The sequence below is a fragment of the Haplochromis burtoni genome, unplaced genomic scaffold, assembly GCF_018398535.1.
Source record: "Haplochromis burtoni strain Fernald_Lab_line unplaced genomic scaffold, NCSU_Asbu1 Contig_38, whole genome shotgun sequence".
NCBI lineage: Eukaryota > Metazoa > Chordata > Actinopteri > Cichliformes > Cichlidae > Haplochromis > Haplochromis burtoni.
The window spans coordinates 1,856,063-1,883,767 of NW_024582399.1; the positions used below are offsets into that span (position 1 = coordinate 1,856,063).

Consider the following 27,705-nt stretch of genomic DNA (forward strand, 5'->3'; position numbering starts at 1 on the left):
CACACACACACACACACACATCAAATGCACAACAAATAATGAGCCTGAATCAATCAATCAGCCAGCAGAGAGGTAAATAAGTGTCGTCTGCCGGTTGAAGGCAAGCATCCGTAAGCCAATAACTGAAACAGCAGATGCAAGTAGGGCAAAGGTTTACAGGAAGGCTTCTTTTTTTTACTGGCTAATTAAAGTGACCACACTGTTGTCCCATCTGCCACCGCAGATTATTGGCTGCCATGTAAGCATGCTAATGCGGCGAAGGGACCAGGTACCAGTAAACACACTCCACATGCTTGTTAGGGGACTCGTTCACATTCAGATAAGCACTCGGGCATCGCTTTAAACAAAGATTAAGGCTCTGAAAGTGAAATCCTGTTGGCTTATTTGTGCAGAGGCGTTAGGGGAGCGGGGAGATATCTTTCGAACTTGCAGCCCGAACCCCGCGTTCCCTTTGGGAGTTGCTAAGAAGCATTGACGACGCGGGGAAATTGCAGCAATCGAGCATGATGTCAGCGCGCCATACCGCTGGAATGGCAACAGCCGAGCGAGGTAGGGCCGAACATCCCCACTTCGATGAGCGCTTTTTAAGGACATAATGGAATCTTTGTCTTTACTGCCACGCCGTTGCTTGGCAGCAGGAACGGTAGCCGCCGGATGCCCGATGAGAGCCATCTATCTGGACAACCCCTGCCATGCAGACAAATTCATCTGGCTCTGCGGGGACCTGTGCAGGACCCAATCAGGGATAAGCTTCATATATTTCCCCCCTAATAGAATTGCTGTACTTCATCTCACTCTGGCTTCAGCACATTGACTCTTGTATTGCGAGCTACTATCTCACTAATTCACTTTTAGCCTTGAGGAGCGAGTGCACTGTATCTGCACTCTTTATTATGCCGGGGAACCTGTGCAAAAACCCAATAAGTCTACGTAAAGGTCAGAAGGTGACCCCGATGGAAGACGTGGACAGGGGAAATGCCGGAAATAGAAAACTGCTTCAGGTTTAGGAAGGATAAAGCAAAATGAACTCCCCTCAGCTATCTCCAAAACAGTGTAAACTGTATAAATGTGCATCAGGAATGCGAGGAAGGCCAACATGAGTGAGAAACACCGCTGAGCTTAATTCAGAGGCATCAATGGAACATTTTAAATATGTGATAAATCTTTGGAATGGCTCTTAAATATTTTATTCCTCCCCTGGCAGCGACTCTGCCCTCGTCTGCACTATAACACTGGGACCATTAAAACGTACCGGATTTTCTCCAACCAATTTAATGAGAAGATAAGCAGTCAATGTAAAATCCCCCAGACTCTTTTTTCCCCAGCCCCGTCCTTTTGCATACTGAATGCCTATCGCCTAATTATGGCATCAACTCGGGCCCTGGCTCTTGATTTGCTGTCCCTCTCTGTCACACTTCAGCAGCTGCAAAGAGGAGGACGAGTTCATGAAATAGAGGTTACTGAAGTTGTGACGAGAGCATTGTTTAAGGGCTTCACACCTTATGGGTTCCCCTTCTGCAAAGCAAAAGTAATGTATCAGACGATCTTTTTCTGACGAAGACAAGGTCAAGCGTCGCAGAGAAAAGGCACTGAAGTGCTCTGATGAAATGGAAAAGCAAAGAAAAGAATGTGAGAAATAGAAAAAGTGGGGGGAACAAGGTATCGATTTTGAAGGTTACTGAAAGATTGTGCTGATTGCAGAAAATTGCTGGCAAAAATCTATTGCTTTCACTAAAAGGGATAGTTACTGGTTTCTGGACGCTTCAGGGAAAAAATGCTCCAGGCTGCTGTACATGCCACTGATATCTCCTTAAAGAGAAACAGTTTGACAAAAAATGTCCAAGTTTGCTTTATTAGATTTACTCTGATCACTTGGATCACCCATTACTGCAGCTTACTGTGAAGTTTTAAGAAATTGGAGCAAAGGGTTAAACTCAGTACCCAGGCAAAGGCTTAGTACAGTGATGGTGGCTGTGGCTCCTCTAGTCCACATGCCAAAATATCCTTCGACAAGATACTGAACCCCCGAGCTGTTGGGTTAAAAGTGCACAGGTATAGAAAAGGGTACTTGTTTGAATGACGTTTGTAGTAAGGAAGCGCTTTGAGTGCTCAAATAGAGTAGAAAAGCACTACTAACTCAAAAGCTGCATTGGGACAAATTGGAATCTTCACCGTGCCAATTTTGGCCTAACCTGGCTCCGTTTTTTTGCTGCCTCTGCAAGCTGCTTTGCAACCCACCTCAATTCCAGCTCACCCTTTTCATTGCATGTCTGACCCAGTCGTGTTTGTTGGTTGTCTGCTGGGTGATAGCGTTGATCAGAATAGAAATCAGAAACTGGCTGTATTGTTCCATACAACTATACTCAGTATTGTCTGCAATATCTTTTTAACCCTATGACCATGATTCTCAGCTAGAAAAGGGTGGAATGCCCACTTTGGGTCTGGAAGGAGTTGTTGTCAAGGGTGGATGAGTTTAAGTATCTTAGACAGTACAGCTGCTACTCCTCCACATCGAAAGGAGCCAGGGGAGGTCATTCAGGTATCTGACTAGGAAATCAGTATTTTTCCCCCTGAATTCGCTGAATGTCACTGTGAATGCTTTCTGTGTGGACATAGCTTTCAATACTTTTAAATGCACTTTTATAAAGAATATGGGAGTTGAGATTCTTCACTCTTGCACATCTATCGTTTTTTCTTAGCATTGGGTCCAAAAGTCCCGTTTTATTAAGCCTCTGGTAAAGACATATTTTAGAAGACAGAAAAGTCTAGCATGGCTCATTTTTCCTTCGTGAATGAAAAGTTAAAAAAAAAAAAAAAAAAAAGTGAACACAGGTGCCCTTTTCCAGGGCAACAGAGTTCAAACCAGAGAGGAAAAAACATCCAGGGGTCTCTGAGTCCAGACTCTGACTCCGAGCTACAGACTTTGAGTAAAATCTACTCAAACTCCTGTCATAACTTTTACAGCAAAGAGACAATAATTACTCGATGACCAGATGCTTTGGCCTTTTCAAATGAAAGTAGGACAACAAGTAATGCAAGGGACTCGAAATAAGTCAAACCTCTGAAGGATTAAGCGCATTTCTTCACTGATTACAATTTCTTGCAGATGGCTTGTGATGACCTGCAGTTTAGTGAAAGGAAAGCGTGTGAGGTCATCTCTTTAAAACCTTTTATTACCCAAGGATTATTCATCTAGCGTGGTGTCCAACACATCCATAAAGTCTCAAATAAGAACAGAAAATAAATGGAAAAGCAGTTCAAGGATTTATGTGTGGGTGGTTGCTCTTAAATGGGGTTAAGAAGTAAAATTTTTCTTCTTTAAAATGTTACAGATACTGTGCCGTGAAAAAGTATCTGCCTCCTTCCTGATTTCTGAGGGTTTTTTTGCAAATTTGTCACACTTTCATGTTTCAGATAACAAAGCAAATTTGAATATTAAACAAAGAAATGGATAAGGGACAACAGTTATCCAAACCTACTTGTTAATGCCCATAAACTTAAAAAGTAGTTGTTCCGCCCTTCGCAGCAAGAACTGCAATCAAGCTTCTGTGATAAGTGCAGGTGAATCTTTCACATCATTGCAGATGAATTTTGGTCCAGTCTGCTGTTAGTTTTATGTCAGATGTAAAAGGACCCAAACCTTCCACAAAGTTCAGCTTTTGTCTCGTCAGTCCACAGAATATTTTCTTCTTTTCAAGATGTTTTTGGTAAATGTGAACTTTGACCTTAACCGAGGTCAAAGTTCAAAGTGAGGCCTGTGGTTCTTTAATGTTGTTCTGGTGCAGTAATTTTGGTAGGCTGGTCACTCGCCACTGATACAAGTTTTCTCCATGTGTGTATAATGGCTCTCACTGTGGTTCATTGGAGTTACAAAACCTTAGAAATGGCTTTCTAACCCTTTCCACTGACACATGTCAGTGCCTTTGTTTCTCAGCTCTTTAGATCGTGGCCTGATGTGTTGCTGTTTGAGGTCTTTTAACCTGCTTCACTTTCTCCAACAGGTTCTATTTAAGTGATTTCTGGATTCAACAGGGCTGCCAGTAACCAAGCCTGAGTGAGTCTTGTGAAACTGAACTCAGCTTTCTAACAAATGTGGTTAATCATCAAAGAAAAACTGAATTTTGTACTTACTCAGGGTAAAACAACTAGACAAACAACAAAGAAATGAGGTGGGGGGCAAATACTTTTTCACAGCACTGCATAAAAAGGAGATCAAATCACTCAAGTGAAACACAATCATTTTATAGACGCTCGTACTTTTCATCACCTCCCACACAGGGTTACAGAGGGCTGAATACAATATTTGCTGATGCTGAATAAATCAGGATCAGTATCATAGCAACTTTGTAATTCGTCCTCTATTTGTTTTTATTTATTCCTTTTGTTCAAACGTAATGAGTGAGGGCTGAAAAAATGGGATTTAAAGCCCGCTCTGTGCTCCTGGGTTCTTTTACCTGGAGAATTGCAGCTGCAGTGAAACCACCTGCGCCTGACCCAGCTCGGACTCCTCCGTCACTTCCCGGAGACGCTTCTCGCTCTCCAGTCGCAGGCGTCGCTCTTCCTCTAGCTCGTGGATCAGCTTTTCTCGCTGTGGGAAAGAGCAGAAGGACGATCAACTCTCAGGCAGTGCGTGGCCTGGGGCTAAAAAGATCACCCTCAAGTCACATGCCACAATTTTTACGACCCCCTTCCCCGAATATTCGACCCTCCTCGGATGAGGGCAAGCAAACACAGGCTGTCTCAGCATCATAATCACCAAAACATCTGCTCACCAAACATCTGAAACCAAACACAGCTTGTCCTAGCTGAAAAAAACAATCCACGCCTCGCCGCTTTTTCCCCTGACTTTAGGTGTGAGAGGAAATAAAAGAATAAGGGCATGATGACATTTAGGCCGCCTCGATTGGCATTACTTCCAGTAGTTTGTTGTTACTTTGAAACACTCATAATGAGCCTCCGCTTCTTTCTGTTTCTATGACAGAAAGTTCACACTAAATGTCATCTGAAATCACTGAGCCCGCCCTCCCGTGCCTCAGTCTTTCTCCTGCTTTTCATTTCATTTCAGATCTATTCAGAAAATGCTTCCCGATATCACTGAAGCTATGAATAGCATGTTTACCCTGCTCCTCTCTTCCTCACACCATGCAAACCGTCCTCTCTTCTTCTGCGTGTTTCACCTTGTTCCCCCCCCTTTACGTTATAGTTATGATGATGAGTAAACATGACCTCATTCGACCCAACTATTGATAGATCCTGAATTAAAAAGCTGGAGTTCCTCGGTAAGAGGAAGGAGGGATCACTTATGCCTACTTATCTCTGCTTTCCATTCCTTGATTTCAGAGCTTTATAAATGTTGCTTGTGGTGTATATGGTCTCCATGAAGCATTTAGCCAGTTTTCTCTGGTCTTTTCCAATTCTTTAATTGGATTCTTCATATCTGAAGGATTCTGTCTTTGGATCCCAAAAGAGAAAGACATCCTTGCCTCAAACCCAACTTCAAAGACTAAGGTCCCTGTGGTGGCACACTCCCTACTCCAGTTTTTTTGACAAAGTTGCAAAAAAAGCTTTAAGCAAATTCCTAGCAGCAAGGCGGAGGATTTTTTTTTAGCTGACGGAGCAAATAAGACGGGATCATTCTCTTGGTCTGGCAGTTTCTATTGTACATAAAGCCAAGCATCTGTCGCTGCTGCTGACAGTCTATGACAAAGCCACTGGCTTCCATTTCCGTAGATTTGGGTGATCTACCAACTGTCAAAGCCTTGCCAGGAATATCAGCTAAAAATACAAGATTGTAAAATATCTGCAAATGGGTCTGAGGCCAAAGACACACACTAGAAAGAAAAAGGGAGAAAGTTTCTTCTTTTGCAAACAAAGATGCAGTGTTTGGTGAATAAGAGATTCAACTTTGGCTTAACAAGGGTTGATTAGAGATGATTATCATCCTTTTATTTCCACCACCTCCCAGGGAGGTGGTGTATATGTGGATGTACAGTGCAAAAGTCTCGACTCACTTCTGATTTCTTTTCTTTGGCTAGGAAAATGGGACACTGTTCAAATGAACAGATACTGACACTTCTTTTGTCCGGTTTCCTCAAATTTTTTAAGGACACCCTGCACACCATTGTGAGATATGTTACATTTTCAGCCAATATCTCTTTGGGAATCACCTTGCTGGTGCAAAAGTACTATTTTATCTCTGTCAAACTGTGGTATCTTTGACATCTTTCACAGATTGTTACTAGCAGCCTGTCACAAAAACGCACAGAGGGCCTAAAGACACATCTTATAATTGGGTATTTGCAAAGTTCTCTGTTATGCATAGTCACAAGAATAGTTAATCCCCTGAGTTAAGTTTCTTTTTTGTGCTTAAATGACTCATAGGTCTGTGTAAGTGGCTCAACAAACAAATAAAACATTCATCTGAAAATGGTCAGTTACAAGGACTGGACTGAAAATGAGCAATAAAGGAGTCAACGTGCAAAAAAAGCTTCAGGAAGCCTAGAGAACTATTCACCCAGAGCACTTTAAACATTACCACAAAGTCTGGCTCTGTGGAAGAAAACATCTGAAGTGAATGCATTAGTATTTTAAACAGAGACTACTGTACATAAGTGAATAAAAGTTTTAAATAACCTTTTGAATAACGGCCTTCACTGTACTCTACAGTATATCTATGGAAACACATCTGTTACCTTGGGAATTCTCCTGCACCTCTCCTGACAGATTCCTTTAAACATCTGAAGTTTTGAAAGCTCTTTGCTGTAAAAGTAAGTCTCTGGATAATCCTCTGGATAAAACATTTGAACTTTATATAAGAGTTCAATGAGAATCAGTTCAGTTGTTTACAGATGTGTACTGGCTACTATTTAACATGAATCTAAATGTGATTGGTTAACTCTAAACAGAGGGTGTGCACACATGCTTAAATATTCTAGTTGTTTTGGAGTCAATCAGAGCTTAAGAGCCAATGGAAAATGTTGGGAATCACCAGATTATCCTGTCAGTTCTTCATCAGTTCTCTTCAGTGCAAATGGAATTACTTACTGCCCATCCTCATCGTCAGCACCAGTCATGATGTGGTATTACTCAGTGCATGCCTGCAAAGAAGCTGGAGTGCTTTCTCTCAGACAAGCATTATGGGGACATCTTGTGGCGTGAAAGAATATAGGTCAGAGACAGTGAGCGTGTCACTCTGTGTGGCATATGGACAAAACATCCTCCTCGACATGAGGCCCTCCTTTATGCCGGGTCTCTCGTGAAAAACCATGAAACCAAACTGGAAAGAAAAACATCGAAACAACTATAATGTGACACCGAGTCGCATTGCTCCATTACTCCGTATGACCATACTCTCCTTATAAACTGTCTTGTGTCACTACATTGTTACTTCTGTTACAAAAGCAGATCCTAACTGGGTGATTCAGCTGCTGAGGGGGAATATTAAACCAGAGTCACCATTAAAACCAGTCCCCGTCTTCACTGTGGCAGTAAATTCACGGCTACTATGTGCAGCGGGGAGGCTCTCCCTGTCAGGAGTAATGGCTGCTGTAAATCCACTCATACAAGAACGTAAAGTAGTGCATCCCCCTGCCAGGAGCTGGACGTGTATGTATGTATGTATGTATGTATGTATGTATGTATGTATGTATATATATATATATATATGACTTTTCTGGTTCTTCTTACTTTATGACACATAAAGTTGTTTTATGTTTTTTAGGACACATTTTCCACTTAGCGTTTAAAGAAACGGGCGCCGATTTCAGCCTCCAGCGTCGCAGCAGTTTAGCTGAATTTCACCTCGATGCAAATGAGCACAAAGGCCTTTTATTTGCATCAACATGCATGGCTTTGTTCAGCAAAACAAAACAAAAAAAGCGCAGTAGCAGCTTTAGTCCTGATTTTTTTGTTGCCCACACAGGCCTCCAGGCATAAACCACCGACCGCTACGTGTCTGCTGACAGTCTTGCCAACAACCTCAATAACAACACAGGATTTACAGTCTCTACATTGTAGTAAAAGCCCTGCGTTGCTTTTGTTCAATATATAATTTCTGCAATTTTACAAGGCCTGAGGACATTAAATCAAACATTGCTGTATCTTTCTGTGTCCAGAAATCCCCGGCAATACATTTCTCCTCGATTGAAATGTTTGTCTGCAGCAACTTCTCTCTTTTTTTTTTCCTCCTTTGGTGCTCTAATTGAAAGCATATTCTTTAATAAGCCTTCACTGCAGCCACAAAGACAACACTTCTTTAGAAAAAGCCCTGGGAAGAGATCTCAAAGTCAACACCGAGAGGATGAAAACACGCCTGGCAACTTTCTGTGAGAACATTTATTTTAGTTAATCCGGCCACTGAGGAGATAATCCCCGCTCTCTTGACAGCCTGTCGCTGTTGTATGGATGGGATGAGGCGAGGTGTGCTGCCTTCTTTGTCCTGCAGGGGGCAACATGCTCCTGTTCCATTAAACAATGCAGCGCATAGAAAAAAAAAGGAGAAAGAAGCCAATGTCAAATGAAATATGGGGTGTAATCTATAAAATAGCTCCTGCTGGATTTTTATACCACATATATCAGAAACAAGCCCAGATTTGGGCATCAGGGGGTGGGGGGTGAGGGGTGGGGGGGTTTGGGGATTAAATTTGACCTCTGCCACAGAGAGATAAATAAAGAAATATATCCATCTGTATGTGACAGAATTTATCACCATCAACACGCAAAGCCTGAGAAATAAATGAAGAATCTGTTACACCGAGCGGCTTTGGAACATAAGATTTTATTAGCTGCACTCGAGCCCAAAATGAAGCCTCCCGCTTCGGTAATTGGACAACATTAGATGGTAATGGTATTCATCCGAGCTGAATTACTAGAATACTCGGAGCCCCCCTTTCATACCCTCTAAGATCCATTGAGGACTCTAAATTAATTAGAGGCCTCTGCCTCTCCTTGTTGTGCTGTGCTGCGACCTTATCAGGTTAAGTGCATGTGTGTGTGTCCCATCGTGTTGTAGGATGTCCATCTGCAACTGTATATACACTGTACTCGTTCAGGGTTAGGGGGTACAGGCCCAATAATCTCTTCATTACACAGGACACCCCCCCCCCTGCCTCGGTTGGAGCTCTTTGCCTAATCAAAGGGGCCGGGAGCGGCTCGGAGGCTCGCTGGCAAAGCAAACATCGGGGACACAAAGCACTGCGCAGGTTCTCCATTCATTAATAAAACATGCCACCGGGCTGTTTGTGTGCATCAGCGAGGCTGGATTCAAATGAAAGTGTAACACGAGGAGGATCGGGCCTCCTGGCCTGCCTGGCTGGCTCCCAGATACAAGTCGTAAAGATAAAAATTATAATTATGCTCTTGTTTGTTTAGAAACAGAAGAGAAAGCATCAAAGTGCAGGAGTGTGTGTTTTCCAATTACTTGTGACTAAAGTAAGCCCAAACAGTGTTTTATCACCCCACCCCACCCCACACCAAAAGACTCCATCAATTCAATTATCATGGAGCGCCACTATTGGAGTGTACCACTGCTCTCTTAGACAGCCACGGGCACTGTGGCAAATAATACACACACCCCAGGAATATGCAAAATCATACGAGTGGCCCATTTATCATTGCCAAGGGAGCTCCCCCACCCCACCCACGCACACACACCCAGAATGGGACGGTGTGGAGATGCGATTTGGACCTGGCTGTCAGCGCTCGTCACCCGGTGAATGTGCTGAGTCCTGCGGGGGGACCCCATCGCGGCCCCGGCCCCTGCCCGTGGCTGATAAGGCCAATCTGCAGAGACAGCACCTGAGTCCCCCCCAGTTCTCAAACCTCCACGCTGTCACACATCCTCCAAACAGCTGTCAGAAACCCTCTATGAGGGTCCCCGAGCGCCCGAGCTCCACGTGGAGCCTCTCCTTTTTAAGCCCGTCAGAGAGCCCCTTTATCTGCTGGCAGCACGCTACGGAGCATGTCCACTCTGAAGGTGCTTTTTCTTTTTTACACACCAATAAATCACTGTCAGATAATCATCATACCTCGATCCACTTACAGCTAACTAATTAAACCCCGTGCTCAAAATTAATTAATATTGCCGACCCGGAGCCCTGCCAGTGTGCCTTATTTGCTTATTTGACTTGGCTAAATGTAATCCAGGTGAGCAGAAAAGCCACACATATGGTTATTTAAACAGTGTTAGTTATTACAGAAGTTTTATTTGGTGATAATATGCAAATGCTACACACTTATCTAATAATCTTGGAAAAGTCCAGGAAAGTTTTTGTCTTATTCTTTGCGTTTATTTTAAATGTTGGTGCCTTTCAGCGACAAAATCTCGCTATCTTCCAGTATAACACAGTATTTTTCTAATGTAGTAAGTTTGTGACAGTAATTGCTGTTATGCTGCTTTCAGACTTCTTTGATACGGTTTTCTGGTGTCTGTTGCGGTTCAGCCAATCATTAGCTAGTCTGATGACTTAGCCTCAGGGGGCCTGTGTAGCCAGCAGATATCCAGGCCAAGGCTTCTTGTTTTATCTCCCCCCCTGCCTCCGGTCTTTGTTTACAAATACAGATGATTTTTTGTAACAAAGGGGTAGCCAACAGGAGCAAATCTAACTCTCCTTCAAGCAAAAGCCTGCTCGTATGTGCCAGAACACTGAGAAAGAATAAATCTTGTTCATTTCCTGCAAAAGTTCGCATAATTATATATCTGATAGCTGTTAATAGACACTGTGTGTTAGCTGGTATTGTGAAGCTGGTCTTTAGGGTGTTTGTAAAAATATTAAGAGAGTCAGAGTCATAACTTCAGCTGGATGCAGATGCCTGGGCTGCCACATTGATATTAGTTTCTTGTCCTTATTCCAGGTGACACTGTGATTAAATCAGTGTTTAAAGTCTAAAATGATCTCTATAGTTGAAGGATGTGACTTTAATCTTTGGCTCGCTGACTTTCAATCCAGCAGGAGTTGCAGCATTTTCTAGAATACTAAGATGTTCTGTTTCAGGAGGGTCCAAAAGAGCGGTGTCATCTGTGAAATCTACTATTTAATCCTAAAGATACCACCCTCAGAGACCCAGTACAGTAGGAACCTTAAATTAAAAGGATATTGCCAACCATACAGCTGACATCAAAAATCATCATGCTGGTAAATCTTGTTTCTCCAACCAACCATCAGCGAATGCAAGTACTGAAGAATACAAAAGAAAAAAAATGGCAAAGGGTGTTTTAGATGCAGAGATTGGTTGGCAGCTACAAGGTTGCTCAGGAAAAATTTATATTCCCCAACTGGTTGGCAAGTGGTTGCTGGAGGTTGCTAACAGGCACTAATAGGTAAAACAAACTCCTTGCAATCGCTTTGGTCACTAGCATATTGATGCTGTTGCTGGCAGTTTGCAAGAGAGATAGCAACTTGTTGTAAACACTCGCCAGCTACTCTCTAAGCTGTAGTGACACTTGAGAAAGTGGAACAACCTGTGGTCCATTTATTGAGCGTTTTTAAGTTTTTGGACTTTAGAGTTTTGTTTATTTTTAAGATCTATTTCATTTCTGGTTTGTTTAGTGTTTACATTTACCTTCATATATTCCTCTTTAGTGTAATTAGTGCTATTCCTAGTTCCCTGGTGCTTTGGAGTTTATTCCTCCCTCAGTGTTCATTTCACCTTTGTCAAGTTTCCTTGCTAAGTTCATCCATGTGTCTGCATTTTCCCCATTTGGTTTTCCCACTTCCTGCTTTATTTTGAGAGTTAGTTCATTGTGCTTTGCTTTTAGTTTTGATTCCTTGTGTCATCTTTGCTGATTAATTCAGCAAAGAATTCAGTATTTATAGTCACCACCTCCTCGCCACAGGGTTTCCAGCATGTTTTCCTGTGTTTTGAACTGTTTTGTACTGCCTGCCATCAGCCAAAATAGACATCTTGCTTTTTTGTTAAACAAGCTTGCCTGTCTTTGGCCTGGCTGTAGCTCAGGAGGTAGAGCTGATCATCTATTAATCCAAAGGTTGGTGGTTTGATCCCTGACTGCTCCAGCCTGTATGCCTTGGGCAAGATACTAAACCCAGTTGCTCTTTGATGCATCCTGTGTAATATAAGAAATGCATTAAAAAGCACTGTATAAAAATTATTTACCATTGATGTTGGGTCCTCACTCTTAACCACCCCTTGTCTGGAGTGCTGTTTTTCTTAGCAACTCTGGGTTCGATATCTTGCCCAAGGATACTTCAACATGTAGGTGAAAAGAGCAAGGGGATGAACTCACCGACCTCTCGACGAGTAGGTGGATTATTTAAGTAAGATATTTCCTGGAATATCTGACACCTCCTCTATCAGTCTACATTAAAGCCTACCCCAAGTCATGCTTTAGCTTAGAATCTTGATACCAGCTATAAAAGTGTGTAAATGTTTGTAAAAGCCCAACACAGACATACTGCAGAGCTATCCAGGGCTGCTTCTTCAGTGACTATGTTGAATTATTGAATGAAATCCTGAAGCTGAAGTAGCAACAAGATAGATTCGGGTGAAACGACCTGTTAAAAAAGGGGCATTCCCTCATCAGAGAACCGCAAATGTTACTTGATGTGGCGTTACAAACTATGTCACACACTCTTGAAGATTGCAGCACACGCAAAATCCATTTTCATGTACAGAAATAGCTGATTCCTATCGTGGCTTGGAGGCTTATTTAACCATGCTGTGCTCTCACTTTATATTCACAAACGCAGCGCCTCCCCCATCGTCCTCCTCCTTTATCTTAACTTCATTTTCTACATGAAATGCTCCGGAGAAATCAGATTTTTAAATGAGCAAGTTGCTCAATTAAGCCGAGGAGTTGAGGCAAATAAAAAAAACAATTCCCTTTTATCACTTGCATGTATGTTTCGCTCAACCGTGAAAGAATCAAACGCCGCAATCAGCCCGAGCGCCCATGGAAACGGCAGTGTGTGGGTATGCACGAGGCGAGGCTCGGATATCACAGAGCATCCACAAAACCCAAAGAAAAATAAAGCTAGTTGTTCTCAAAGCCAGATCATTTATTTTCACATGTTGTTTAGACAGCCGTTTCCAGCGGTCATAATCTCACCTAACAGCTTTAAATGCCTTTTTAATGGCGAGCCCAGCCCCCCTCCGCCCCCTCAGCCCACAGAGCAGGCAGCGCCACCTTTACAAGCCTACACGCAGACTTGTGTTCTCTGCCCCTGACAGGAAACCTCGGCATCCTGCCCCTGATGGACTTAGACTGCACTTCGGAGTGGCATCAAAAGAAAAGTGGGAGACAGAGAGCAGCTCTGCCCTGCCCTGCACCTCACCGCACCACGCCTCTGGGATCGGGAAGAATTCCAGGGAAAACCTACAGCAGCGACGAGGCCGCGAACAAACGGGAGCAAGCTTGCTGGAAAGAGGCCGAGACTCTCGCAGTATAAACCCCGACCTGTGCTTTGTCAAACACCTAAAGGGAAACCTGCTGTTTTTCTAGCAGGAGTTTCAGCAGAGTGGGCCAAAAGCAGCACGTCCGAGCCTTGATGTGAAGTTTAAGAAGCAGTGAGGGGCGTAAGACAGGCGGATCATTTTCACTAATAACAAAACGCATCTTGTGTGGTCATATATGTGGTGAAATGCAGCGCAGGCCTAATTACTGATTGCCCTGCAAATTATTTAAAAAGGTTTCATGTGATTCTCCCAAACGATCCATAACAAGAGTTGTGCAGCTTCAAGCTGCCAGCAGTATGCGTGCTTCGCGGCGGGACGCCGAATTAAAGCACACACTCCTCAGTAAACTGTGCAGTTAGTGCTGTTTCATATGCGCAACCCGAGGCTTACGATTGTGGCGATGTTTCCTAGCGCCCTGCACGATCATAAAGATACCCTTCCCTTTCTTTTTCCTACACAATGCAGTCGTGATGGTGCTGCAAAAACACTGCCGCACACTCTCGCGGCATCTCTGATCGCCTTATGCGATCAGATCGAGGCAGCGATCAGAGGCTGCTAAAGAGAGGCATCAGATACAGAGGCGGGGTAGTGCCACTTCAAAAGTCTGCGCTGTTTTAATCTGACTCTATCGGTTCATCCCCTTGCAGGCGAAGATGTGGGGGATGTTGGGGAAGAAGGCGATGGGTTTTGGGGGTCTATGACTGGACGCAGGCTGGGGGTGGTTTGCAGTTTCCACTTCACTCTGGCAGCACTTTGACAATTATCTCCTTTACGCAGCAGCCTCTTTTTTCACTCCTATTGAAGAACCTCGCCTGAGCTCCGAAGCCTCCCAGGAATGCCAGAGAGAGAGTGGAAGGGGAATCCAATGGGGATAATCCCAATTTCAAATGGAGCTTAGTGATATCCCCCTCCTCCCTTTCTTCCTCCATACCCCCCCCCCTCCCTCACCCTCCTCCTGTCTGGCACAGATAACTCATCCCTCTCTCAACACTGTGCATGCGCAGACAGTAACTCACGTCGCCCTCTAAAGTAATAATTAGCATGTCATCCAGTCGTGTCAGTTGGAGAGCCGGGCCTTCTGGGGAGGCTCGCAGCATGGCGAAAGATATATTTTGGTTGGGCTGCACTGAGGTCAGAGGAAGCTGGGTTACTGTTAGAGGAGGAGGTGTTGACATGCAAACGTGTGGACACTTTGGTGTGAGCACACGCAGGTAAAAGAAAGGAAAAAGTGGGGGGCAACTGCAACCAACCTCTGCTGGTGTGGTCCACATGAACTCTCCTACTTGTGCCCCAGAAAGCTGAATCTGTTCATCTGAATGATGTGTTTTCAGTGGGGATGTCCAACGCAACATCCAAATGGACTCCCTTCGACTTTCTCACTGGTATTCCTGGGAGGCTTCAGAGCTTTCCCACTGAAAACACAACATCCAGATGAACAGATTCCGCTTTCTGGGACTTCTTCACCTTGATGACTGAGCGTGCATCAACACATCTCCTGCCTATGGGTGGCATTTGGTTTGGTGGACCAGAATGTGGGTCTCCAAGAAAACTGTGTTCATGGCACAAAATGAATCAACCACAGGACAATGTGACCATCGGATTAGAAGTTTGTAGGAACTCAGAATGTAACTCAAACAACTGGTTGTTTTCTGGGTACATTCCTATATAAAAGCAAGGTTATCGAGCACCAATGTCATTTTGCAGTTAAATCACCCTCTTGCAGCAGCTACGTGGCTGTTTGTGGATGAATTTCTGTTTCATATCTGTGGCTCGGGTCTGAATGTAAGCAGATTTATCATTTTTGATAATTTATCACACTCGGTCACTGTATTATCACAAACAGATTGCATCTCATTGTCAATTTGACCCCATTCAACTGCAAACTGAGAGCAGACTGACTTTTTTATCGCCTTCAAATCACTTTGAAGATCTCATCTGACTATGAGTGGTGGTCTTACACAGTCTTACTCATTTTGGCCACACTGAGGTCTCCAGTTACTGTTTTGTTCCCTACTGTAACTGTAGCGTAGGATATCAGTGACCAAACAACTAAACAAGAGGCTTCAACACAGTAACCCACAAACTTCAAAGTGGCTACTTCAGTCTGTTACAGACATTCTGTGGTTGAAACAAAGATCTTTTGGGTTTGTACGAAATTTGATTTTAAAGGGAAATACCACCAATCACCAAGTGTCCATGGCCCTTTTATTCTTCAACAAACACTAACTTGATTTTGGGCTGTTTAGTCTGTCAGATCTGGCCCAAATGTATCTTAAAAAGGACGGCTGTTTTGGACCACATCGCCCAAATATCATCACAAAAATATGATCACGCAAACTTGCAGGAAAAACTTCTTTCCCAGCAACTTTGAAAAGTCTCAGTTTCATTTGTTTTCTTTAATATTTCAATCCCAAAACTGACAACCCAAACACATACACAGTGAATGAATTTTTTGAATAGCTTAATATTGAGGTCTAACACCAAATCAGTTTCATCTACATATACATTTTCATTTCACAACACACTGGACACAACTTAAACAACTAGCCTATAAGGAACAGTGATGGTCAGGTTCATTTTCCATTCATCAACAGTATGTCAACCCATCAATGCTGAACCTTTTTCAAAATCAATAATGAACCTTCTTGTTTCACACACTGGGCCATGCTTGGGGGCGACAGTTTGGAGTCAACCAGAGGTCAGAAAGTAAGCGCTGGCTGACTCCGGCGTGATTTCCTCTGACATCTGCTGACATCAACAAGTCCTAGAGGTAAAGCCGGTCTTTGTCTGTGCTCTTTTAGTGTCTATATTTACGAGCCGAAGCACAAACTTAGCTACACATCTGGTACAGCCAATAAATTCAGTATCTACTGTGCTAAAATGCCCTTGAGCAACATGCCAAACCCCTGCCCATCTCCAAGGAGGGAGCTCTGCTCAGTATCTGACCCTGTGCTCTGACCTCTACAACTCTGAAGAGGTATGAAGAAAAAATAGAGCATTCCTCCTTTGGGGATCAATAATCACACGCAGCGGTGAGGAGATCTCGGAGCGTGTCGGCCCTTGTGTGCTGTAGCTTTAGGCCTGCTGCCACACAGAATCAGAGGCGTCACTGGGGTGCAGTGAAACAGCTGGGCCTGTGGTTAAAGCGTCTGCTCAGAGGCTGCAATCAGCTGAGCCCCGCTTCATCACCCGGTTCTTCTCGCTTCCTGACCTCGCTTACAAACACACACTCTATAAATGCATTCAGACACACTTGTGGAAACGCAGACACAAACATATACGCTGCTTTGAGCGCATATGTATGCTAATGACCACCTCCAGAACTCATAAAAGAACGGCACATCAGCACTTTCTACCAGAGACACAATGCAGTGTGCAGCATTCTACGGTCACAGAGCCTGGCAGTGCATTCAAGTACCTGTAGTTTGTGCAGAAAAGGTCAAATTTATGCAACGCACTGCTTTTTCCACAAACAGGCAACTGTCACATAACACAGTATTTTTGTACTTGCTTCTATTATTGCCTACACATGCATTTCTACAGGATTGCTGCCTTCAAGAGCTTCTGATGAGGTGTCGAGACACTCAGCCAACACAACAGTTTTGGCAGAGCCTGACGGTTTCTGTGTGGGTATGTACGTGGAGTGAACATACTGTGGCTTTTCTGGCTTCGTGAAGATGATAGGGCCAAGCACTTCCACTGTACTTTACCATTGTTCCTTCGCTCTTGCTCCGTGCGACTTCCCTCTGCAGGCGAGCCACAGCCAGCTTTTCCCTAAACCAAAGAAACAGGAGATGGAGGGGAGAGAGAGAGAGGGGGGAAGGAAAATAAGAATGAGTCAGTGTGTGGTCAGTCAGCAGCTCAGTGTGCCAGGTCTGAGTGCTAACAAAGTGGCAAATCAAGAAGTACCCAAAAACATATTCATTCTCTACTAGTCCACTGATCATGTAAGTGCTATGCATGTGGGACTCTAGTATGTCTTAGAAACTGCAAACCATTCTTGTCCCAGAGTGTTTGATAATGCAATTTTATGAGAGGCCACCTGCATGTCTCCATTATCCACAAGGTAGCTCTTTGGCCTTGGTGCCAGCACTACATTCGTGGTTTCCAGACAGCTGGAAAGAGTCCTCAAAAGATCACAACAGAAGATAGGGAAGAGAAGGATGTTGGGTTTACAACCAGGATCCCATTCGTTCCGTTTTCTTTGGACCTTGAACATTAATTCAATTTTTCCCTCTCTTTTTATCCTCACTTCTTTCACTGGTTAGGTTTAGGTGATAAATACCTCAATGCATGCTTAATCATCCAGGTAAGTAAATCCCATGAAGTTGATTTTAGTCTTTAGACTGAAAAGGTTACTTGGATGAGTGACAAAACATTTGTCCAAATGAAACGCATAAATTAAATGCATAAATTAGCATTTAGGTTCTAGCTTTTAATACAACAGTCGCTTTAAAAAAGGCAGTGAAAGAAAACAGTGGCACAGCTTACATTATTTTGACTATGTGGAACGGACTTGCAATCTCATTGCCTTTGAAATTCTTGCATTTGTTAATATTGCAAGGAGACGCATCACAGAGTGACTCAGGTTGATTGCAATGCAACAGCAATCAATTTGAGTCAGACCAAAGTAGTTTGAGGCTGGTTGCCTCACACCAGACGACCTGTGAAATCACCTTGAGATCAAAGCTGGTCACCCAGACGTTGAGGCTATTACAGGCTCAACCTCTGATCAGCTGGTTGTTGCAACTGGCTGCAACCAAACAAAAATCCAATGCAGTCACCAGGCAACCACTAATAATTTTCCAAGCATACCAAAGGTGTCCCTCAAGGATCAATCCCGGGACCACTTGGATTTTTTTTACACGTCAAAACTTTTAGTGAAAATGTCACCAAGTTAATAATGGATTGGATTTATATAGCGCTTTACAATACCACTATTCATTCACACACTGGTGGAGGCAGCTACAGTTGTAGCCACAGCTGCCCTGGGGCAGACTAACAGAAGCGAGGCTGCCATATCGTGCCATCGGCCCCTCTGGCCATCACCAGTAGGCAAGTAGGGTAAAGTGTCTTGCCCAAGGACACAACGACCAGGACAGAGAGCCCAGGGATCGAACCGGCGACGTTCCGGTTACAGATGCGATTCCCAACCCCCTGAGCCACGGTCGCGGTACATTCTGCTACAGTTAGCTATTAATACACTAAGGGACACCCAGCATGGGTACTTGTCTTTTGCCCTGTCTCCCTCTCCTCATCCCCAACCAGTCAAGGCAGATGGCTAAGTCTTGTTTTGCCAGAGGTTTCTTCCTGTTAAAAAGGAGTTTTTCCTCCCCAGTCTCTCCAGGTTGTTGTTTATAGGGGGATTCATAGTTGGGGTTTTCTCTGTATTATTGTGGAGTCTTTACCTTACAATGTAAAGCGTCTTGAGTCGACTTTTGTTGGATGAGAGATGAAACATCTTCAACATAAAGACGTCCACCTGCCAGACAATCAATCCTGATATTCCTCCAATAGGATATCATACCTCACAAACCTGAAACCACTTAGTCATCCTTTTATTTAGAGCGATTCTTGTTTTGTTTCCATCTTTCATCTTACTTTTATCTTACAAAAACATCAACCACTGTCTTCACACCTAAGACTCACTCCCTCTATTCGTGCCTAAAGGCTGTGATGAAAATGGAAAGAGAAGCCTCCCCTCAGCTGCAAAATCAAATTTATCATCATCAGAGGACACTCAAGCTCTCTACTGGGCAAATCAAATTCCTCGACTTAGCTAATCATTTCTTGTTTACTAAGTGGTTGGTATCAGATATCCAAGATCAATATCAGCTCACTATACAAGAAACCAACACTTCTGCCCTCCATCTATCTCCAACTTTGGCAGAACCCACACACGCCTGCAAGCAAACCAGCAGACACACACATGGAAGAGGCGAGGTCGTCGGCTAACTACGCAAAACAGAGTTCGCGGTTCTATCCAGACAAAAATAGCTCAGAGGAAACAAAAAAAAGAAAAGAAAAAAAAGCTGGGCATCCTCGTGCCAGACCCTACAGCCTTACAGGCAGACACACACACACTCATAACAAACTCTTCCACACAAATACGCACAGAGCTGAACAAAGAAATTGACTGTGCACATCCAATCCATTTCCCACGTGAGGGCATTCCAGACTTTAATGGGATAAATCTTGGCACACTAGCACGGATAATAAAAAACCCTGTTTTAAAGCCCCTCCTGAGGCATCCACAACAACTGAAGCGGTGCTCCAGGACAAGCCAGACTGTGAATGTGTTTGCTGAAGGCTTGTCAGTATACAAGTGTTTCTATCCGTATTTCTGGGAAAACAACAAATGTGTAAGGGGATCAAAAAGCCTCCTTTGGCAGCGTAGGCTCTGAGCGAATCTGTTCAAGTCATTATTGTTGTAAATATAGTACTCTACATGCATTACTAGAGGCGCATGATGTGTTATCACCCACTTATTAATGTTTCTGCAGACCGGCTTGAAAGCCAGGTCTGCTAGGAGGTAAATATGATAGTTGCTTTAAAAAATGCTTGAAAATAATTAACTTACTTAAAAAAGACATAAATGAGTCAAAAAAAAACCAAACCTAACAAATGAATTGCATCATCTTACAAAACCTTAGGTGTGCAGCTCAGGAGCAAAGTTCCTGTCAAAGTCTTGTTCCCGACTGTTTTGTCTTCACAGCACACCTAATGTGGGGCTGTGGGACCCAATAAAGAAGCTGATACACCAGACAGCCCCGAGTAATCCCAATCACCTGCACATTTTTCACATTTCTTCAACAATAGCAGACATCCAAACCCCCCAAAAATAGCTCATGAGTAACAACTCCTCACCGCCTCGCAGTCTTTGACAAGACGCCGTTGTTTCTGAGAGGCTTACCTGTCGGAGGGAAAACCCCCCGGTGATTAAGAGACAGCTGACAGAGGCGGGGGGTGATGGATGAATCGACCGTCTGGACTGAACAGGCAAAATACAAAGTGGGCTACGTTTCTGCTCCTGGATGGCATTCCCACTGCAGTGATTCCTCTAATGGGAAAACACTGATTAAGACAAAGGCGAGCTAAACGAGCCGATTGTGAAACACGCACTGTGGCGGTGACGAATTCAGGAGGAAGTCAAGCAGAGTGCCGATGCTGTGAAGCAAGCAGGGGTGTGTGCGCGTGTGCGTTTGGGTGTGTATTCTGGACTTTTACTGCATTGGTTACTGCATTCATAAATTCCGTGTGAACGCATGCCCCACACCTGACTAAAACACTCGTGTTTACATTACACAATGTGTCTCTTCCCATTACAGCACACTGTACACCATTACACCACCTTCATTAAAAAAACAAAAAAACTCTCTGGAAGTTCTCACTGCAGATATTGTTTTGTTAAACGGGACCGGCCTGGCATTCCTCCAGTCTGTGTTATGGCTGAGCGTCACAGCGCTGTAAAGGGTTAAGTTTCAGGCCACTTATGTACAGGCATGTTCCAGGAGCAACGGAGCATGAGCCAACTGCGCCCGGCGGCAAAAATCGCCGCCAAATATAGAACAATTTGACATTCTGTGTTAAACATAATTATAGTAATTGGCACGAGCGGTAGTCAAAACAGTATTCCAGTGCAAAACGCTCACTGGCGACGTCTTGCATCCAGTTGGCGCTGGTGTGGAATTATATGATATCTGAACTGCATTCAAGCGCACATGAATGCAATCTGTAATGTACTCTGTGTGTGTTTATGCCTGTGTTTAGGCTGACATATTCCACTCTAAATTTGTCATGTGCATTTCAACCACAATGGATGCGAGATCCATCACGTCGTAAACTTTTACCAGCTGTGTAAACTGGCCCCGAAATAGTCAGACAGAGTCCAACCTGACGGCTGTTAGAGTCAGGGAGTTTATCTCAAGCCCATCTCTCGCAGAAGGCTCTAGTTTGGTATGCAAAGAGCCATGTTAACACATTAATTACGATGTTTTCATTTTTCCCTCCACATGTTCTCATGAATGTCGTCCAAACGGGTCAAAACGCAGGCACGCGGTCCCTAAACGCCTCATTTTAAAGGGTAATTCCATTTTATAACAAGCCGGGTCTTATTTTCCCAGTTATGGACGTTATTTCGAGTGGTTATGATAACATTAACAAAGTTTTACAGGGGCTAGAAACCTGAGCAGGCAAACAATCAGCCAACAGTTTGGACAGCGATGCAGCCAAATTATCAAAACCATACTGAAAGCATGTAATCCGTCACAGTGGGAAGACACGAATAGAACAGACAAGCCAGAGCTTTCCACATAAATCAGGATAATCTGGGTTTTGTTTATAACCTGTCAGATTGTTTGTGTTTATTGCCCATAGACTGTATATAAAAGATGTATGTGGCCACAGTGACATCACCCTTTTGTTTGTGGACTTTTGGATTCTAGATCTACACCATTACAGCTGTCACCATCTTGAATTTTTGGACCTAGAAGAAAGCATTACAAGCTCACTAATGGTTAGCTTAATGCGAGCAGCCCTAATAACACATTAATGTGTTATTAGGGCTGCTCGCAGGTACCCCCAATATAGCTGCAGAAGATTAGCACGCTGTAATCCGGTTTATTTTAATATGGGACCCTTAGAGTGAGCCTCAAGTGGCCACTTGACGAACTGCAGTTTTACACCCTTCCATGTTTGCTTAGATTTTCAGCCCTGGATATTTTGCTTCCTGCCGTCCTTTAAATTAGCTAAAAACATTTTCATTGAGGCAGAAAAGTGAATGATTCTCTTTGGACTCAAAGCCCCAACTTTATATATTTCACACTTGATGCGTTTGTCTTCTACATCCTGATCTTGTGATGAAAGCATAAGCTGACAGCTGACCGTGTGCACACGTTCTACCTCCGCTGAAACCCGTGTGGGGTGTGGGCCTCCAGTTTCTCCTGCTGATTGCAATCACCTGATAGTGGTGATGACTTACTAAACAAGGGAATCCCACCAAGCACCAGTGGAGATACCCAAACCACCTGATAGCCCCAGTTGCAAGTGCACTTCTCTTCAGTACACAAATTGAAACTTCATGAAAATGCAACGAGAGTAAGGTGGTCATGTAGTCTGATCATGTCAAAAAGCAGTACTTTAAAGTGGATTTAATACAGTTACAATGCTTGTATTAAACATGGTCAAGTGTTCAAATATTGAGCGTAGTTTGTGAGTCACAGGCGCAGGCTTCAAACAAACTCAGTTTCAGACAGGTTTTTTTTTTTCTACTCTTGGCTTCAAACGAGCAGTTAGCCCTAGCACAGTCATCACAGAGGCCCCACCCACCTGCTGTTTAATCTCTGTTTGTAAAGCGGGACCAGTCAGGATGAAGTTTTCATAAAGGAAGGAGCTGGTTTCAGACAGTGGCTTTGTGTAAGATAAATAAAGCTTATTTTGAACTATAAATCATATAATGCAGCTCTAGTAGAGTCCACTTAAAGCTTAAACAGTGATTTAACATCTAGTTTGTGATGAAAATCTTGGCTTACATGCCTCGTTTGTGCACCTGCTTTGTTACATTCTTAACTCGCACTACCTGCCATCCACCCACACACCTCACAGATCACGTCTTTCCTTTTCACATGCATTTCCTTCAGCGTCAAACGCCGCCCTGTCTCTGAGATAAGACAGACAGCGCGGCGCAGAGCGAACATAACACCCGCCCCGCCGCATTCACAGCAGATCAACCCTGTTTCCTCTGCTCAGTCTCCTGAGCTCAGACGCTGTGTAAACCCTCCGTGTGCACCCGCTCTTTCTCTAGCGTCGCAGCGGCGGTGGCGTGCATGCATGCAAAGACACGACCTGTCAGGGCCGAGAGAGGATCAATCACAGCTTGAGCTGACATGTTGTGGAGCCCTGCGCTTTGAACTACATTGTGGGAGGCAGACGTTTAGCCCGTGTTTTCATCACTGTTATCACGGCTCTTCCATACAGGTGGTTTAATCCACTGTACATTGTTTGCTGCTAAGCACATAATGAAAGAGGGAGAAGCGCTGTCTCCTGTATTTTGGTTTCCTCTTTCCCTCGTGGTACTGTACACCACTATCAAGTGCGTTTAATCTGTCCTCTTAAACACCACATACTGGTTCAGCTTTTTCCCTGCAGAAGTTACTCACTTTGACATAAACACATGCATCCTGATGCATAAAAGATGCATAAATATAAACCATCTCTCTAGTATTGTCATCGAGGCTTATGGGGGAGCTAAACATTTCAATCGTTCTCAGCCACAACTGTACACAGAGTGGCCAGGAGGGATGCATAAATGTTTGGATGAGAGCAGAGCTGCCATGCATTTATGTATTAGCGTCTGCACTCCCGCTGGGTTAAGAGTCCTGATACGCACGCAATCCCCATGGCCCACATAGGGCGCCCTCTTCAGAGGGATCCTGACTCCGGACCGGTCATTCCCATCCTTAATCCTTCTACAGCTGTGTTATGTAACCTTCTCTGTACCGATCCACCCAAAAAAATCAACCCAGTCCCAAACCCTAGTGCGGGACAATAGGCTTACTGATGCGTTTGATAAGTTACAACATCCAAGCCAGCCTGACAGGAAAACAGAGTTACAACTGCCAAGAGAGTAAAGTCGAGATGGGGTGTGAAATGCATTTGCACAACTCTGATTTCTCATGTTCTGCATGGATTCCCTGACATTGTCATGGAGAAAATGAACTTGAAAAAGTCCCACTTCATTATGTGTAATTAAAAAGTCCTGTGCCAACAAAGGCAACGTATCATTAAAGCATCATTTCCTTAAGACTTTAATGCAGGAATTCCTTTCTGCAGTCGAACCCCAAATGCCGAGATGGCATCAAAATCAGCGTCGGTGTAAACACTTTCATGTGCACAGGCGTCTGAGGGGGTGGGGCTTGCACATCTGTGACCGTTCAATTGGTCCCAATGCATTAGGCAGGTTCAATCAATCACCACGAAGCACTGTGGTGGATGGCGAGGAGTGGCCTGACCCGCGGCGATCCCCCGTTTCCCAGCCACAGCTGGTTCCTGACCTCCTGTCGCTCGTCACGGACCCCCGTCTGCAGTGAAGGGCAGCGGAAAAACATGAGCCACATGTCAGCACCTCTCACACCCAGCCATCAAGCCAGCCAGGCAGCCAGACAACCCGGCACAATGAGCCTTACCTCACCACCGAAGACCATCAATTATTGACGAGGTGAAATGTGATGAGGTTCTGCTGTGAGCACACAAAGAACACACGCCTTTTCAGGCTGCCATGTGGCCTAATAACGTCTTTATTTTCCAAAAAGACACGTTTCTAATCAGCAACATAGTCCTTGTTTGATGTTGTGGAGCAATAATCTGCATTAGACACTCAGAAACACTGTTAGTCTGACCAAGTATGTATGATAAATGCCTCCCTGTGATGTGAATCTGGACAACAGTGTGCTTGACAAACACTAAGAATGTGGGTCATCTCAACACCCATACATAACTTCATCATCATGACTCATACTTAGTTTTAATTTAGGAGTTGCGTACTGGACTTTGTTTGGACACGTGTGTGCTACACTGAGCAATGTAGTTAGGCGAGTTGAGATGATCACGATTAGCGAGATTAATCCAAAGTCAACAACATGTTGAGCGCTCCGAGTTGTTTATGCTTTTCCCTCCGAGATAACATCTAGCCCTCGGTACTTCACAGGAGTCTGACAGAATGCACCGGGAAGCTTTGTTTTCTTTTTTCCCCCCCTCCGACTCTAAGCATTGACATAATCTTGGAGCGTGTGATTGATGGCGGCAATCTCTGTGAACTAGACTGTGTGAAATTTTTTTTGCCTTTCCCACTTAAAAGAACTTCAGGGAATTCTTCAAAACCTCAAAAAGTCATTGCTTCTTTTATCCTATTAAGTGTCTATGTAGAAAAATTGGCACAATCAGTGGATAAGTTCTTGAGTTGTGGTCTAAAATGTGGCTTTTGGAGACACTTTGACAAGCAAAATCTCATTAATTCGTCTGTGTCTCCTCAGCTTCCATCCTTAAAACAGTAGAGTCAAGTCATGTTAAACAGACCACACTCCTACCTAAAGTAATAGGAAGAGTTTCAGCTTTGATTTCAGTGGACATAAAGGACATAAAACCTGCGCTTAGATATTCATCAGGACAAACAGCTTTTACAAAAAGCCTAAAACTTTTCATATATCTCAATCAATCAATCAAAATTGTCAAAGTGATTAATGTCTCATATTGCCAGAACTCTTTCAAATGCTAATTCCCACTACAGATACGTTGAGTCAAGAAAAACTACAAGCACTCCTAAAGAGCAGATATGCCTGCCACTACTCTGTTCAGACTGTTTGCCGAACTGGCAGATAAGTTTCCGAGTTTGGCTGTTTCTAAAGAAGGCGACTGGGTCTTTGGGGACAGGCGAGACGCTACCAAGTGCAACATTTGTAAATCACCAACAAAACTAAACAACACATATCAGCGCTATCACACACTATTTTGCCCCTCTGGCCATACGAGTGTTTAGGCATAGGAAAAAAGTGGTTGTATGAGTGTGTGCTTGAATGAACGAATCTTGTAGTTAGAAAGCACTTTGAATGCTTAAACAGAGTAAAAAAACGCTACATGAGTACCAGTCCATTCACTATCATCGTTGGTGTTGCAGAAATATGTGGAAAATGCCTTCTGTTTTCATCTGATTACATTTGTGCCAAATTTGATGGTGTTTTTAGGGTGTTTAAGACATACAGTATCACAAATATGTATGGGGTGGAATAGCTTAATGCCTCTGGCAACAGCTGCCACCTGCAGAGGCATGAAACTCTTCAAAGAATTCTGCAAAAATCTTCAAAATCAGAGTGAAGACGGTGATTTAAATGCACTGTTTAGTGGGCCAGAACTTCTCCAAAACTTATGAAGTAACAAAGATCAGACATAAGGAATCCTCTGAGAGGAATGCATTTGCCAAGCGTGGATTACCCCTGCTTGGCTGTCTGTCTGTCTACCTAAATGTTTTCTTATTCTGCGAGCAGGGCCTGACCTCAATTGTTTCCAAGCCACAGATGCATTCCTGCCCAGACGAAACGAAACATTGCGGATGAGCAGATGTGCTTTAAAAATGGCCGCAGCACCCGCCCGCCTGCCTTTCTTGTCTGTCGGGAGGGTTTACTCACCAGCGTGGCTCATGAAGAATGAGGATGGGGCTAGACATGATCACACGGAGGGGCAATCTTAAGCACATGGCTGAGCACACATGTACAAACACACTTGCAAAGATATGCAAAGACATGCACACACACACATTTACAGACAACTTTGAATCTTTCATGTGCAATTCATAAATGAGAGATGACTCCAAACTGGAAAGGTGCTGTTGCTGTACCTTAGCAAACACAGTTGAGGGGATATGTGGAAATGGGGAAAGAGAAGGAAAACAGAGCTTATCAAAAAGCATTCCCAGCCACATACTCACACTCCAACAGGTTGTAATCTTGTGTTTGCTTAAAATTTTCCCCAGTGATGGCTGTCTAACTTATGTCGCACCCTCTGACACATAATTGAGTTTAAGTGAGGCACATTTCACAAAAGACTGCAATTACCTCATGATATAGGAGTTCTCCTGTTTTTTGTGAAATGGATTCGGACAAGATAAACAAAACCAGTTTTTTATTTTTTCTTCCCTGAGAAATTATTATATTTCTCCAGAGATGAACACAAAACATCTCTGCAGATCTATACAGGCTCTGTACGCTTGAGATGAAGCCCAACTGTGTCTAAAGGCCAAGAATGTCTCAGCGTGTGCCAAGACGCCACGCTTGAAGGCAGCAATAAAAGCCTGCTATCATAGACAGAAGCAGGATGAAATGAATTGAAAAATTGGCGATGTGGTGAAGAGTGACGACAATCAAGAGACTAAGTTGGCTATTTTACTTCCTCACCTGACCGAAGTGGTATGAAATGGGTGGGTTTGTGTTGGAAAGCTACAGAAATATTTGTGACACTAAGAGGGCGACGTGTGGGAGGATTTTAGGTGCTGTTTGATCTTCTAATAAGTGTTCCTTTTGAGGCATGCTGATGTCTTTGTCTGGGTATTTACAGGTGACCTGGGTGGAAAATGAGATGATGCTGAGCAATCTGCTATGAAGCTGAACCTGATCAGTTACTGTGATAGTCTTTCCATCAACATCGAGTTTTTACAAGACTCTCAAATGTTTTTCCATCCTTTTAGACATGTAGGTATGTGTACTGCTGATGCCTTCATCGGTCTGATAAAGTGACACTGTCATTCAG

The 27,705-nt window shown here is 43.8% G+C and overlaps 1 protein-coding gene across 16 annotated transcripts in view; it reads right to left on the reverse strand.

The window, feature by feature from the left end:
* LOC102311757 (nck-associated protein 5) overlaps window positions 1-27,705 on the reverse strand; it is a 177,153-nt gene that overhangs the window by 69,725 nt on the left and 79,723 nt on the right. For 10 of the 16 annotated variants that reach the window (XM_042219813.1, XM_042219812.1, XM_042219815.1 and 7 more), the window contains 2 exons: window positions 17,064-17,184; window positions 4,455-4,588 (listed from right to left, as the gene is read on the reverse strand). In XM_042219813.1, coding sequence (XP_042075747.1) covers window positions 4,455-4,588; window positions 17,064-17,184 — 255 coding nt within the window. Of the gene's footprint in view, window positions 1-4,454; window positions 4,589-17,063; window positions 17,185-20,323; window positions 27,691-27,705 lie in introns of those variants that run through there. The other 6 variants (XM_005920166.3, XM_005920169.2, XM_042219818.1 and 3 more) reach the window with 3 other exon arrangements.